This window comes from Tamandua tetradactyla, chromosome 13, assembly GCF_023851605.1.
Source record: "Tamandua tetradactyla isolate mTamTet1 chromosome 13, mTamTet1.pri, whole genome shotgun sequence".
Classification (NCBI taxonomy): domain Eukaryota; kingdom Metazoa; phylum Chordata; class Mammalia; order Pilosa; family Myrmecophagidae; genus Tamandua; species Tamandua tetradactyla.
This window is the reverse complement of record NC_135339.1, coordinates 58285804-58299523: the sequence shown is the minus strand read 5'-3', so window position 1 is coordinate 58299523 and position 13720 is coordinate 58285804. Positions and strand designations below refer to the sequence as shown.

Genomic DNA, 13720 nt, shown 5'->3' with positions numbered 1-13720 from the left:
AGACAGTGAACTTGGACAAAGTCCAGGCAGAGACAGTGTTAATTGCTCCTGTTGACTTGAGTTCACGGGGGCTTGTTTACATCTGTGTTTGTAAACAAGCGGAGGATATGCTCAAAATTTAGTACCAAAAAGCTCCTTTTTGGTTGTGAGCTCATTTCTCATTGACATCAGTCTTTAGGAATTCTGAGGACGTAAATTGTAAATGCTCCTCTCCAGAGAGCATTGTGCTCGTCTCCGCAGGGTGCTGGAGGTTGCCGCTGAACTGGGACTGGTGGGCCTCCTTTGCCTACCCTTGGGTATAGCCAGGGCTCCACTTCAGCTCTCCGCTTTGCCAGGCCAGACCTTTTTGAGCAACGAGTCCACCTTCCCACCTTTGGGTTTCCCCTTAGTGTATCTCTTATGCTTGGGATTTGTGTGGTTGGCACCTCTCCTTCTTCCCCACAAGGGCTGAATAGCACCCAGGTATATTCTGATCTTGTCTCTAGCTCAAAATCTGGAGGCCTTTTTTTTTTTTTTTTCGCCAATGACAAGTGTACCAATAGCATATTTTTGTATCAACAAACAACTAAAGGTGCAAAAACAAATTGTGAGCCTATTTCTACCTATAAATTCAGACTTTCTTTAGAACGGTGATATCAGATCAGAAGCCAGATTCAATTTATAAGAAGCTAATAAGTATACATCAGTTTAGCAGTAATTGCAGAACAGGGCATCAGATTTACTGATGAGATGTGTCATTAATTGCATCTCAGTCTGATTTCTCTATAAGAGGGACCTGTGTGAAAGAAATCTTTCACTGATATGAGGTGGCCTTGTGAATAAACTCTGTTCTTCAGAACCAGGGTTTAAAATGCAAAAAGGGAGGGGAAAGGGAATGAGTAATTGATGCTTAATGGGCACACAGTCTCTTTTTAGTGTGGTGGAAAAGTTTTGGTTATGGATAGAGATGATGGTAGCACAACATTGTGAGTGTAATTAATACAACTGAATTGTATACTTGAAAGTAGTCAAAATAGGAAGTTTTATGTTGCATATATGTTGCCACAATTTTAAAAATGGAAATAGACAGTAGCCTGGAAAATGTAAATGTGCTTGTGTGCGTGCACACGTGCACACGCGGTATCATGTGCATGAGCACACAAGTATCCGTCGTCTGCTCAGCACCGAGGAGTTGTAGCTATTCTATAGGGATTTGTGAGCCCTTGCAAGGAGTCAAGGAATGGCAAAAGGATGACATAGACTCACTCCATTCATACATGGCTGCATGAGAGCCGCGTGCAATTTGAAGGCAGGACCGTGCCCATGGCTTTCTAACCAGCCGGGCCAAGAGGCAGCAGCCAGTGCTCTGGCTCCTGGAGGGGCCGCTGTCTCTAGCAGGTTTGGCCTGGGCCTCTCCTGTCCGTGGGCAGCATGCTACATGCTAGCGCGGGGTGGGGGGGGGGGTGTGTGTGGGGGGAGGTGTGGCAGAGGGTGAATCCCGCCCCCTTTAAATCTTTCAAACTCCAGACGTGGGATCAAGAATTGTGGCATTAAGCCCTTGTAAGGCCATCAGCTTGCAGCGGGACGTCTGACAATCCCTTTTTCCCTTCAGGCTGCTTTCCTCACCTGTAAAGTTTACTGTCGAGGCCCGTGGGAATTCTAACTCGCTGCCCTGGCGGGAGCTCTCAGCACTGCCTAGGGCTTCCGTGTCCTTACGCTTTTCTGCGGCTGTTTACTTTTCTGTTTTATTTTGCAGTTTGTTCTTCTTTCATTCTCCTGTCTGTCTGTCCCTATATCCAGCGACAAATACTTACTGAGTACCCGCCGTGTGCCAGATGCTGTGCAACCGTTCCCTGGTGCTGTTCTGCATTGTTATCACCTGGTACTTTTTCTCTAATCGGCAGTTGGCTGGCAAGTGAGATTTCCAAATTCATTAAGAATTAGGTGTTAAAGTAGATATGGAATGAGTAAGCAAATTACGGTATGGCAGTATGATGGACTAGCTTGATAATTATGATACTGTGATTTATTACTTGGTGAAGCAGCAGAATAAAAAAGATTGTCGATTTTGATTTCAATGATGTACAAATGCGTCCATCAAGAACTGGAATACACTAGGATTAAATGAGTTACTTTTATGGGATTGTGGATAATTCACTGTTTATGAGTTTCCTTTGCTTTTATACTGAGGCTTTGTGCATCGTTTCATGCTTTTAGGCAGGCTTTCTTCAGCAAACATTTACTGGATGTCTGCAAGAGTGAGGCGCAGCTGGGGCGTTAGGGGCTCCTGCCTGCAAAGACCTTCATTCTGGTGGGAGGGGACAGTAATGCACACAGGTAGATTGCCTGGAAATGGATGGGCAGAGTGGAGCTCAGCTGAAGGAGATTTTAAAGTCTTAGTGGATATTACTCTCTGTAGTCGGTGACTCTGTGAAATACCTGCTGGAAAGCTGTTTCTGTTTCAGATCCATTAATAGAAGCCTGGCAGGACACTGGCTTGAATGGACCGAATATCGACTGCTCCAACTATTTTCAAGTTATACCAATGATTGACAACACGTGGCTATTTATGCTTTTGCTGGTAGATGGATCTGACTCTTTGGATTGCCGAGGGTCTGGGCTGTCCCACTGCTGCATCTCCGTTGGGCTTGTGGCTCTCCCCGGGCCACTGAGTTTGCAGTAGTTTTTCTTTGGGAAGAATGTCCCCAGATGAAAACCAGCTACTAGCACTAGTGAAGAGAGGGTAAGGCAGTTCTCAGCCAAAAAAACAGAGGCGTTGGATGAACTAAAGCTTGAAATGCTGGATTCTGGTGTGGCTTGGAGCCTGCCCTGTACTGTAACAAGAAAAGGCAAGTGTTGGCCAACCCAGAATTTTATATACTTTAATAGCTTTATATGTGACTCTTGTCCTGTAGTTTTAGTATTAAGAGTTGGAAAGGGACACTTACCTGTGAGGTGAGACTTTGCCACGGTTTATGGGGGAGTATATGTACGGGGACCTGTGAAGATCCTAAAACTGGTCAAGGGCCCCCACATTTGCAAAGGCCTCAGACTTAGTCTTTCTGGCATTTTCTCTAAAGAAGCTACAGGTCTGAAAGAAACAGACATTCATAATAAACTCTGAACTTGTGAATCGTTACTAGATTATACTCCTGTAGGGCACGACAAAAAAAAAATTGAATAAATTCTTTTTATCTTTTGAATAACATAATTATATTATGAGGCACTTTTAAAGGCTAAAATATTAATCTGGTGAATGTAAACATTTTAAGTACATGACAATTTTTGCATTCCTGTTTTTTGAAAAAAAAGTCTTTTTTTAATATGGTGGGGCTTCAAAAAATCAGAGCGTCTGACCTTCGTCTACCTCTGAGAGGTTCTGCTATTAGTAAGTGGAAAGAAAAAGCTGCCTCCCCTGTCCTACTAGCCAGATGGATGCTGTCAGAAAATAGGAATAGAAAAAATTAAATACATGTGGAGGTCGAACCTGCTTTCTCTTGCAGGCTGTGTTATTCCCTCGGCACCCATTTTAGGCTATTTGTGCTTGTCTTTCTCCCGCCTCTGGATTGCAGGCTCTTTATTGAATCATAAAATGAGCCCCAGAGGTGTTAAGCAGGCGGCTCAAGGTCACCGGGCAGCCAGCAGCCGCGTGGTGGCAGGACCCCACTTCCCCCTCGGCGTGCTTGACGACACTGCACGGTTGTCAGCTGTGCTAATTTTGGGGAATTCCTTTTCGGAGTTGATGCCACTTTTCTTAGACCTTCTGCCTCTTAAGGGGGAGACCCGTCCTCTGGAGCACCCTCAGAAACAGGTGTCCCCACTGATTCCCATGAACATTATACGCCTTTGTAGTTTCAAACAAACATTGACAAACGAACTTCAGGCAGGGGGCCCTGATTTTTAGTCAGAGAACTCCGGCCTCTGCTGTCCCCTAAGTCCCTGTCTTGTTCAACTCTAAGTCTCCCAGTGGGTTTTAGTGAAAAGATTGTGATCTTAACACTGGGTTAGTAAAAACTTAAGAGATTGATCGTGCACAGTGTTGACTCAGACGTGAGGGAGCAGGCTTAGCTTCATGCTGGCAAGGGTGAGTGAATACGACTTATTTTGAAGGGCAGCTGTTAATATTTTTTCCCCCTTTCCTTTGTGGTTTGTATTCTTTCCAATTTATTTAGATTTTATAGTTGAGTGAAAAAATGGGCCCCTAGCAAAGGGTAGGTGAAGACCATGTCAGCCCAAGCATGGTTCAAAGCTGGGGCTAGGGCCTGTCTGCTTGTTTGAAAGAAGGTCCCCAAGATGAGGGACAGGCAGCACTAAGCCCACCAGCGGCCCTAGGCTCTTGGCCATGTCACAGTCAAGATAATGCCTTGAGTGAAGGCCTCTGCAGGTGTTCTCTGAAGTTCACCCATGCCAGAAGGTCCTGAGCAGAACGGGGCAGGCAGGGGGTTAGGGAGAGAAGGAGCTGGTTTGGGTGTCCCACTGGAGGGCAAGGCCTCACAACGAGCCACAACAGCGCAGGTCCCAGCCTTCTGTGCAGACGGGGTAGAGAGGTCTCAATTTGCCACTCATCATATTCCCAGAGACTGAACTCTACAGCATTGCTGGCTTCAGGTGGACTTTCATCCAAGGAGTTCTTTCGTCTTCATTGCCAGATGTCCATCCAGCTCTGCAACTGCATCATCAGCCATCCGGCTGGTCTGTTTCTCTAGGAGCCTGATGGTGTCCTCTGAGGTCTTGTGCTTTGCTTTCTTTAGCTTATTCATTGCATTAGTACTGACCTTCCTTAAAGAGCCTTTGGCTTTGTCGGTGTTCTGTTTGGCCAGCTTCACCAGCGTTTCCCTGTGTTCCCTGGTTACTTTGGGTGTGGGCACCCAAATTAGTGTCCCTTCCACTTCCGGGTCCAGATCCATTCCACTTTCTCTTACAGCCTTGATAGCTGCAGTGTACACTCCGGGAAGGCTGGCCATGCGTACCAAAATCAGCTGTGGTGACGTCATGGAGATCTGGCCAGTCTGGTTTAAAGCAAGCTTCCTGTCAACAGTTACCACAGGGATATGATCAAGGGATCCTGGGGAGGTCCTTATATTCAGAGTCTTATTGAAATTAACCTTGAGTGTTTCCATCACAGACCTCATTTCTTCATCTACCTCTTCCAAGTTGATTATATCCTCAACCAAGGCAGCATTAATATTCACTCTGGTTTGAGACTGTCCTTTTCCTTTGGCTTTGGCTTTCTTGGTAACAAAATGGTGGACTGGTAAAGCTGGATAAGCTATGTATTGCCTATGGTCATTTTGTCTTCCTCTCAATATCGTCAGTGTAACTTCTGAAACAGGTCTGGTTAAGGCTGCAGGGGAGTTGCAAAAGGCAAGGTGGGCCAAAAGGTAGCACCTTAATCTCCAGGCCATGACTGAAGTCAATCTTGTGAACATCTGCTCCATCAGATGTTCCTGTTAAGTCGTGTATGCCGCTGCCTCCCAGAATGCTGGGGAAAGACAGCTGTTAACATTTTGTGTGTACTTCCTCTGCGACCTGAATTCTCCTTCTAGGCATCTGTTCTGGAGAAATGCTCACACCTCCCAAACAGGCATGTACATGAGTGTTCACTGCAGTTGGAAATAAATGGAATGTCCAGCCGTAGGGAAATCACTCAAAAGGCTTGTTTGGGTACCACGAAGCTGTGGCCCAAAGAAGAGTACCAGTGAGGCGGACCTCTGTGTGCTGGCCTGGATGGATCTCCAGGGCATGCTGTTTAGTGACAGGAGGAAGCTGCTCAGTGATGATGTGTGCTGGATGTAATGAAGAGGAAGAGCCCTGTGTTGTGGATGTGGGGAGGGACTGGAGGGCAGTTGTCCAGTTATGTTGTTTGGATTAATTGCATATTCTTGATAACTGCTCACAGATGTCTCATGGCTCCCTCTGTGAACACTGGGGGTTTCCACCTTTTCTGTTACAAACAGTTCTGGGATCAGTACCATTGCACAGATGCTGCTGTGTGCTTCTGCAGGTATCTCTGCGAGATGAACCCCCAGAAATAGAATTGCTGAGTCACAAAGCAGCTGCACTGGTACCTGGAAAGACTTCACGAAATTTCCCTCCATGAGAGTTCTACCATTTTTCACTCCCATAAGTAACACAGAAATGTGTCTGGTTTATTATTATTATTAATGTGGTAAAATTCACATAACAGAATATTAACCATTTTAAATTGTACAATGTAGTGGCATTTAGTTCCTTTACAGTGTCGGGCAGGTGGAGACTTTTGCTTTGTCGGTAATGTTTGAAAGTGTTTTGCCATGAGGATGCATTCATGTGTTCCTTGTTTAATTAAAAATGAAAATAAAAATAAAAGTGTGTGAGTTTTAGAATCTGACAGCTCTGGGGCTGGATCGAGAGCTGTTTTTCACTAATCGTGTGGCCTCAGTAAGTATTATTCCATGTGAGGCCCGGTTCCCTCATCTTGGAAATGGAGAAAAGAAAACTTCCAGTATGGGACAAAGGAGCAGATTAAATGTACTTAACGTATGAAAAGCAGCTGGCTTGGTACCGCTGTAGACGCTAGTTCCCTTCTCCCTTGTGCACTCTGGTGGCAATATATTTCACTGGCTGTGACCTCAGGGGCATGGGTCCAAATCCCGGCTGCCCCCTTTTCTCTGTGTGATCCTACAACCTTTTTGAGGACTGACTTCCTCGCATGTAAAATGGGGAGAATAGGGTGTGGTAAGCACTAAATAAGACGATGCATATAAAGTGCTCAGAACACATGCTGGCCATGCAGTATGTGTTCAAGAAAGGGGCTATTAGGATTTTCACCAACTGCCTGGAGCCTGGTGGCCGAGGGTCCCGCGGAAGCTGAAATGCCTGCTTCTCCCCAATCCCTATCCCAGGGCCATCGGCGCCAACCCCCTGTACTGCGACTGCCACCTCCGCTGGCTGTCTGGCTGGGTGAAGACGGGCTACAAGGAGCCAGGCATAGCCCGCTGTGCCGGGCCCCCAGACATGGAAGGCAAGCTGCTCCTCACCACGCCTGCCAAGAAGTTTGAATGCCAAGGTGAGCCCAGGAGCGTGAGAGAGGGGCTGGTGCGTCCCAGTTGCATCCTCCCCTCCCACTACAGGGGTCCTGTCCAGCCCTGGCCAGGGCTTCCGGATGCACCTATGTCCCTGCAGTGACCAGCTGGGGAGGGGGTCACGTGGCAGGAACAAGCACCTGCTGCTTTGGATGACTGCCTTCCCCCCTGACATATAAGGGGCAACTACAACAAAAAGCCAGGCAGAAAACCTCAGGTCACGAGGGCTTGCATCCCTCCCCATGGCTATGTAAGGAAAATAAAACTGGCAGCAGTGTTTTCTGAAAGCTGTGTTCCTCTCAGCATCGCAGGCACTCAGGCCTCCCCTGGTGGGAACTGTGCATAGCAATTAACTTAAAACCCATCCCAGCCCCCAGTGGAGCCGCTGGACTCAGCTGCCACACTGACATTTGCAGGCTGCAGGCATGAATGTGACTGGAAGCTCGTCCCAGCTTTTCTCTGCAGGCTCCTCACCTCGGGCTTCTGTAAATACCTGTTCAGGGATTGATTGATGGATCGATCACAGTTCAGGCCTGGCATGCCCTGCTGAGCAGAGAGGCACCGGGTGGCTGCCTCGGACCCAGCTCGGTGCACACAGAGGCAGCTGGGGAAGGGCGCTGGAGGTCCCGGGGCTCGGCCTCTGCCCCCTGCTTGTCTACAGACCCCTGTGACAGTGGAACTGACAGCCACAGGTTAACGAGGAGGCCTGGGCCACCCCGTGAGCGGGATGCCACCCCGACTCAGGCCGGGTTCGCCTCTGTGGCTTGGAGGTCAGGATTAGGCCAGTTCATGTTTAAACATTTGCCAGTATTTAATGGGGGTGAGGCTGGTGCTGGAGGAAAGAGATTTTAAAATCTTTTTATTGAAATATGCATACAGAAATGTACACAGATCATAAGTGAATGGCTCACTGAAGTTTTTCAAAGTAAACCCACCTATATAACCAGCACCCAAATCAAGAAACAACCCTGCCAGCACCCCTGACACCCCATCAGGATCCCTTCCAGTCTCTACTGAAAAATGTTTTTTTGCTATTCCTGCTCGTGCTCCTTCAGGGGAACCAACACTTTCCCGCCTCAGCGCGGGGTCAGTTCCCTCTGTGAGGTCTCCATGCCCCACAGGCTGCCTGGCCGCCTGCTTCTCTGTCCTTAAGCTCGAGGAGTCCAGGAACTTCCAGCGAGTCTTGGAAGGTGGCGGAGAGGTGGTGGGAAAGGGTCCTTCCTGGTTCCGCCTTGGGGGAAACAGCTCCCAGGCAGACGGACCTTCTCCTAGGTGTGGCCTCCCAGCGGAGCTGAGCTGGCAGGTGCAGACGCCGTCCAGGGGGGCGTCCCCTCTGCTGAGGCGGGCCTCGAGGCTGGGGGTGGTTGCCTCGGGGAGCGGGGTGGGGAGCAGAGAGAAAACACCGGCCAAAGGCCCTCTAAGGTGACGGTGTTGCCCGCCTGCCCGCATGCAGATAAGCCCCGCGGCGGGTTCACCCTGTAGTCCTCACAACCCTGGGAGGCGGGGGCTCTTATTAGCCGCTGCTCCCCATTTTACAAAGGAGGGTCCACAGGCTGGGGGAGTGGGCTATGGGGGGGTGTGAGCAGGGTCCGGAGGACATGCAGGAAGGGGTGAATGTCTTGGTGGGAGGGCTGGGATTCTAGGGGGCAAGGGGCTCGTGCCCAGCCTGCCTCCCGGCCCCAGCACCTCCCTCTTTGCCGTAGGCCCCCCAGCACTGGCCGTGCAGGCCAAGTGTGACCCCTGCTTGTCCAACCCGTGCCAGAACCAGGGCACCTGCCACAACGACCCTGTGGAGGCGTACAGGTGCAGCTGCCTCAGTGGCCATCAGGTGAGCGGAGGCTGGAGGTGAGGAGGCCCTTGGGGGCGCCGTCAGGGTGGGATGGAAGGGGGTGGGGGGGCCTGTCTTTTTCTTCACCCTGTCCCAGCTCCCAGAGCCGTGCCTGGCTGGGACCGGACCTAGGAATGAATAAACGAATAAACCGAGTAACTCCTGGGACAGGGAGGCCGAGCTGCCGAGGGGCTGGCTGGCTGTTGGCTCACACTAGCCCCTGGGTCTCCCCGGGGCCCCCAACACTGACTTTTCTGGCCAGGGCCGAGACTGCGAGGTGTCCCTGGACGGCTGTTCCAGCAGCCCCTGTGAGAACGGCGGGACCTGCCTGGCTCGGGAGGGTGAAGGTGCCAGCTTCACGTGAGTCGCCCGTCAGGCAGCAGCGTGGGGGGTGGGGGGTGAGGGGTGCGGAGGGGGTGCTCATAATCTCCCTGAACTCCCCCTCCCCCGGAGCGTCCGTCTAAGTCAAACAGGGTGTGCTTCTGTTATGCAAACGCTGCTCAAGGTGCAGAGCCCTTGGCCAGCTCCTCCCCTCCGGCTGCCACCCTGAGCCCCGGAGACAGAAGCTGGGGCTGCACTGGGCACCTCCTGCCCACAGGTGGGAGCCAGGGCCTGGCCACTCCCTCTGGGGTCCTCTCCTCCATCTCCTGAGTCCCACCGGCCACTGGCAGGGAGGGGACGACCCCAGTGGCCCCTCCGCGAACAGCCCATTTCCCATTGTTCGAGGAAGGGGCCAGACGTAATTATCTCCTGTGCTGATGTCACCATCCAAGCACCCCCCACCACCACCACCACTGACCCTGCTTCCCCCAGGAACCCCCAACGAGCTCTTCCCCGCCCACAGCTTTTCTGGGAGAGACATAGTATTTCGTTGCTGAAAATAAATTGCCTGCAGGGAGACAACAAATTGGCTCTTGAGAAAATGATGTTGAATCTACTGGTAGAAATGGCCAGCCCTGTCTTTGCAAACCCAAATTACCAGATGTGAAAAATAAAGCACCGAATGGCCTCTCTGCCCGCTGTTGCCTTGGAAACCCGCATCCTCCGTGGGCTCGGGTCCTGCTCTGGGCTTTGGCGAGCGGCTCTGTCAAGCACCCCCTCCCCATTCCTTAGACATTTCCGCTGAGGGGCAGGGGTGTCTGGGGAAGGGGGGGGGCAGGGGCTGAACAGACACAGCCCAGAAACTCCCCCTGCCACGCAAAGTGGGGCTGCCGCTGGGGGCGGTTGGGGTAGCCCCCTAACACCTGCCAGCCTTGCAGGCTGGGGGGCCATGAGGGGCCCTGGAGTTAGTGAGGGGGTGCACCCGCTACCTAGCCCTCACCCTGGGGCTCACAGGGTCCTCGGGAGCGGCCTGAGGAGGTCCCTGCAGAGTCCGCGGAAGCTGATCCACCTGGTAGCTTTCTTCTGCCAGCCCCACTGCAGAGGGCAGTACCGGGGGAAGCAGACCTGGCCTCCAAGGAGGGGCCGAGCGCCTAGAGGCAAGGCAGCTGTCTTCTCTCCATGAGCCCAGGAAGCGGGGCTTTCAGGTAGAGGAGAGCAGTCTTAACACCCCAAGATGACTCGGAAGTGGGGGGTACACCATGTGGGAGCAGCATGGATTGCTCATTGGAAGGGACTTCCTGGAGTGCACCCTTGTTACTTCTTTGCACTTTACGAATTAGGAAATGAGAGCTCACGGCTCCTGCCTGCGGCTCTGGCTGGCTCTCACCTGCGGCCGGTCATGGACGCCCTGAAATGTTTGCGGATGTGGAGGCTGAGAAGGCAGCAGAGGGGGTCCTGGGCAAAGCAGGTGGAGCCCGGCTGGCTGGGGGACCTAAAGTCACTTACCAGCTGCCACCTGCACGGGTCAGCGTCCTGACAGTTACTGCAGACAGGCGGGAAGAAAGAGGTGATGGTCCTTGGGGCTGACTTGCTGGGGACCTGCTGTGTTGGGGACCCACGCCCAGGATCCAGGGGCGCCTCCTTGGACCTCAGTGGGAGCAGCCCTGGAGGGGGACGCTGCTTCACACTTCTCTCCACTGTCCCTACCTCCTCGAGGTCCCCTGACCCATGCCTGCCCCCACCGCCCTGCCCCCAACACCGGCCAGAGGGGATTTAATGAAATGCGAAGTGAATCCTGGCACCCCCTGCTTAAAACCCTCTGTTGCTCCCCCAGCCTTCAGGAAAGAAAATTAAACTCCAGCACATGCCCTGCAACAGTAGCTTTAAATCTTTTTGCTCACATAGTCCCAAAACAAAAATTTTAAAACTTTATACCCCCTCCCACTTTTAAAAATTGACACCTAGAATTTTTCATTGCCAAGTGGGTAATTTCCAGGATATTGTAAATATTATTAACATTTAAAAATAAAACTATCACTCCTTCGAATCTCCAGTGGAATCTAAGTAGCATAGCAATTAGATACCATTTACAATTACGTGAACAAAGTCCTCTTTTACAGTTAAAATTTTTACCTGGTTCTTTTTTCTCCTCGAACTAGTGTTTCCATTCTACTTCCGCCATTCAGTTTCCTTCTACTGCGATGTGCTTTTTTGTGCAAGAGAGTCTTTACCTGAGCCTCCTCTCTCTGCCACCAACAAAGGTGTATAAGTTTATCTGTAAAGTATTTTTCCTATTTCGTGTGACCATAGGCCTCTGATGAAAAGTTTCTTCTGCACTGAACTATCCTGACAGTTATCAAGAATATGCAATTAATCCAAACAACATAACTGGACTACAAAATTTGATTGGTAATCATTAAACATAAATGTGAAATCTTATTAGACTGAATGTCTTAATGAGAGAGCTCCGGCTTTTTTTGCTTCTCTTTTTTTCATTCGGTTCATGGCCATGGATGAAGCATCCAGCTCATTCTTTTTGAAAAATTATAGATGTAAATGTTGAGAAAGTTTTTTTCACATAAATAAACCAATGGGCTTAGAAGGAGTTTTATGATAGCCATGTCACTCAATTTTTTGAAAACCTTTTGCGCTTATATGCCAAAAAACACAGTGATCCATCATCAAAAATTATTTTTTAATTCCAGCTGACAGCCCCATGAGGTCCTTCTGCAATTATTTTTAACACAGGGAACTGGAAACCTCCTGACTTGCAAACTCATTTGTCCATTCACTTTTAAACATCATTATTCCTAATTGTCCCTTTATTTGGTGCTTGAGGACTTTAGACTCCAAGGCATGTCCCACATTAACTTGGGCCGGGTGAATGGAGCACTTTTCTGGAGTTCTGGGACACATCAGTTTAGGGAAGAGTTCAGGCAGAACTTGAAGATCTGGAAATTAATCCCACCCCACCCCCAAATAAAATCCCTGGGTGTTCCAAGGGAAGGCGTACCCTAGTGTGAAGGTCACTCATCTCCAGAACCCTTCCAACCTGGCTCCTGATCCATGCTCCAGAAGTCCTGAGCCATTTGGATGAGCAGATCTTCTCTTGGGGGACTGGCTGTTTGCGCTTTCTCTTGATCCAGCCTTTTACATTCCTTCCTGTTTTCCCCTGTCAAGGTCTTTGGTGCTCTCATCACCTCCTCCAGGAAGCCTGCCCTGACTACTTTCCCCCAAAGAGGCATGAGGTGTCCTCTGCCCCTGTCCCTCTTTCCCCATTTAAGTGCCTATACCATCCCACTGTCACCACCCCCTTCTCTAGTTTCCTGTCCCCTCATTGCCTCTCCTGCTGGCCTTGTTCTCCTCTAAGTCCCCAGCACTTAGCACTGGGCCTGGCCCCGAGCGGGACCCATTGCTCTGTGGAATGATGATACTGATCGAGGCCACAGGTTTCTGGCACTGCCACCCTGGCTGTGGGGCCACCCATTTCTCCCTCCAACCCCCACAGGTGCTCCTGTCCCACTGGCTTTGAGGGACCAACCTGTGGGGTGAACATGGACAGCTGTGTGGAGCACGCGTGTGCCAATGGGGGCATCTGTGTAGCCGGCGTGGACAACTACACCTGCCAGTGCCCGCTGCCGTATGTGGGTAAGCTTGGCGTGCGGGGCAGGTGAGGGTGGAAAGCCCGGGCCCCTGGTTCAATGTCTGCAGAAGGTTCCTGCTGGGCCGGTACCTGCAGAGCACGGGAGGGCAGCTTCTCTCCTGACTCTTGCTCGTTCTCTCTCCAGGAAGGGCCTGTGAGCAGCTGGTGGACTTCTGCTCCCCGGATTTGAACCCGTGCCAGCACGAGGCCCAGTGTGTGGGCACCCCCGACGGGCCCAGGTCAGTGCTGCCCATTTCTGGAGCCAGGGAAGGTGCACAGCCGCCAACTCAGACTGGGTTCCTGTCAGGGCTCTGCCAGCTTCCTCTCCCCTCCCTGTGTCCTCCCCTGCACGTGGGGTTAGCCTAGAGGCTTCCTGGGGTGGTTATGGGCAGCTGCGCAGCCACAGGAACCTGGTCTGCGGCTCTCTGGCTGCAGGACCCTAAGCAGATCACTTGGCTACTCTGAGCCTTGTTTTTCTCATCTGTAAACTGGGTGCAACAGTAGCTTCCTTCCAGGGCAGTTGTAGGAATTGGACAAGATAATGCATGGAAAGCATTTAGTTCATCTGATAAATGCTCCATAAGCAGCTATATCTTTCCAAAGCCACAATCTCTTATCCCAATTACAAAATCCACAAGGCTCTGAAAACCAAAATTCCATTTGACAGAAAAATCTGATCTGACCTAATCTTATTTGGTAATAAAAGCTGGCCTGCCCTGACTTGAGGCTATCTACAGTTTATTCACTCCATGTAGTGTAGATTTTTGTAGATTTCACTACAGAAATACAAACATGTTTGATTATGGGGCTGCCAGAGACCAGCGGCATGTTACACGTGCCCTGTATTACCTTTCCAAAATCCAAAAAATTCTGAATTCCAACCTC

General features: G+C 50.6%; 2 protein-coding genes across 3 annotated transcripts in view; one reads left to right on the top strand and one right to left on the bottom strand.

Annotated features, from left to right (window-relative positions):
- The window catches only part of SLIT1 (slit guidance ligand 1), a 183873-nt gene that overhangs the window by 158703 nt on the left and 11450 nt on the right, over positions 1-13720 (top strand). Inside the window, exons 25-29 of the mRNA XM_077124460.1 lie at positions 6864-7027; positions 8747-8871; positions 9134-9231; positions 12701-12840; positions 12981-13074. Coding sequence (XP_076980575.1) covers positions 6864-7027; positions 8747-8871; positions 9134-9231; positions 12701-12840; positions 12981-13074 — 621 coding nt within the window. The remainder of the gene's footprint in view (positions 1-6863; positions 7028-8746; positions 8872-9133; positions 9232-12700; positions 12841-12980; positions 13075-13720) is intronic.
- On the bottom strand, positions 4596-5384 carry LOC143654077 (ribosome-recycling factor, mitochondrial-like). Of its 2 annotated transcripts, XM_077125625.1 has the most exons (2): positions 5185-5384; positions 4596-5055 (listed from the first exon to the last, which is right to left on the bottom strand). In XM_077125625.1, the coding sequence occupies exons 1-2, from the start codon at positions 5382-5384 to the stop codon at positions 4596-4598; spliced, it is 660 nt and encodes a 219-aa protein (XP_076981740.1). The 2 variants fall into 2 exon arrangements, with proteins under 2 accessions (XP_076981740.1, XP_076981739.1); XM_077125624.1 differs by having other exon boundaries at positions 4596-5384.

Bases quoted from the DNA above. Each gene is read 5' to 3' on its own strand.
- LOC143654077 (XM_077125624.1), bottom strand. From the start codon at position 5,384: ATGGCCTGGAGATTAAGGTGCTACCTTTTGGCCCACCTTGCCTTTTGC.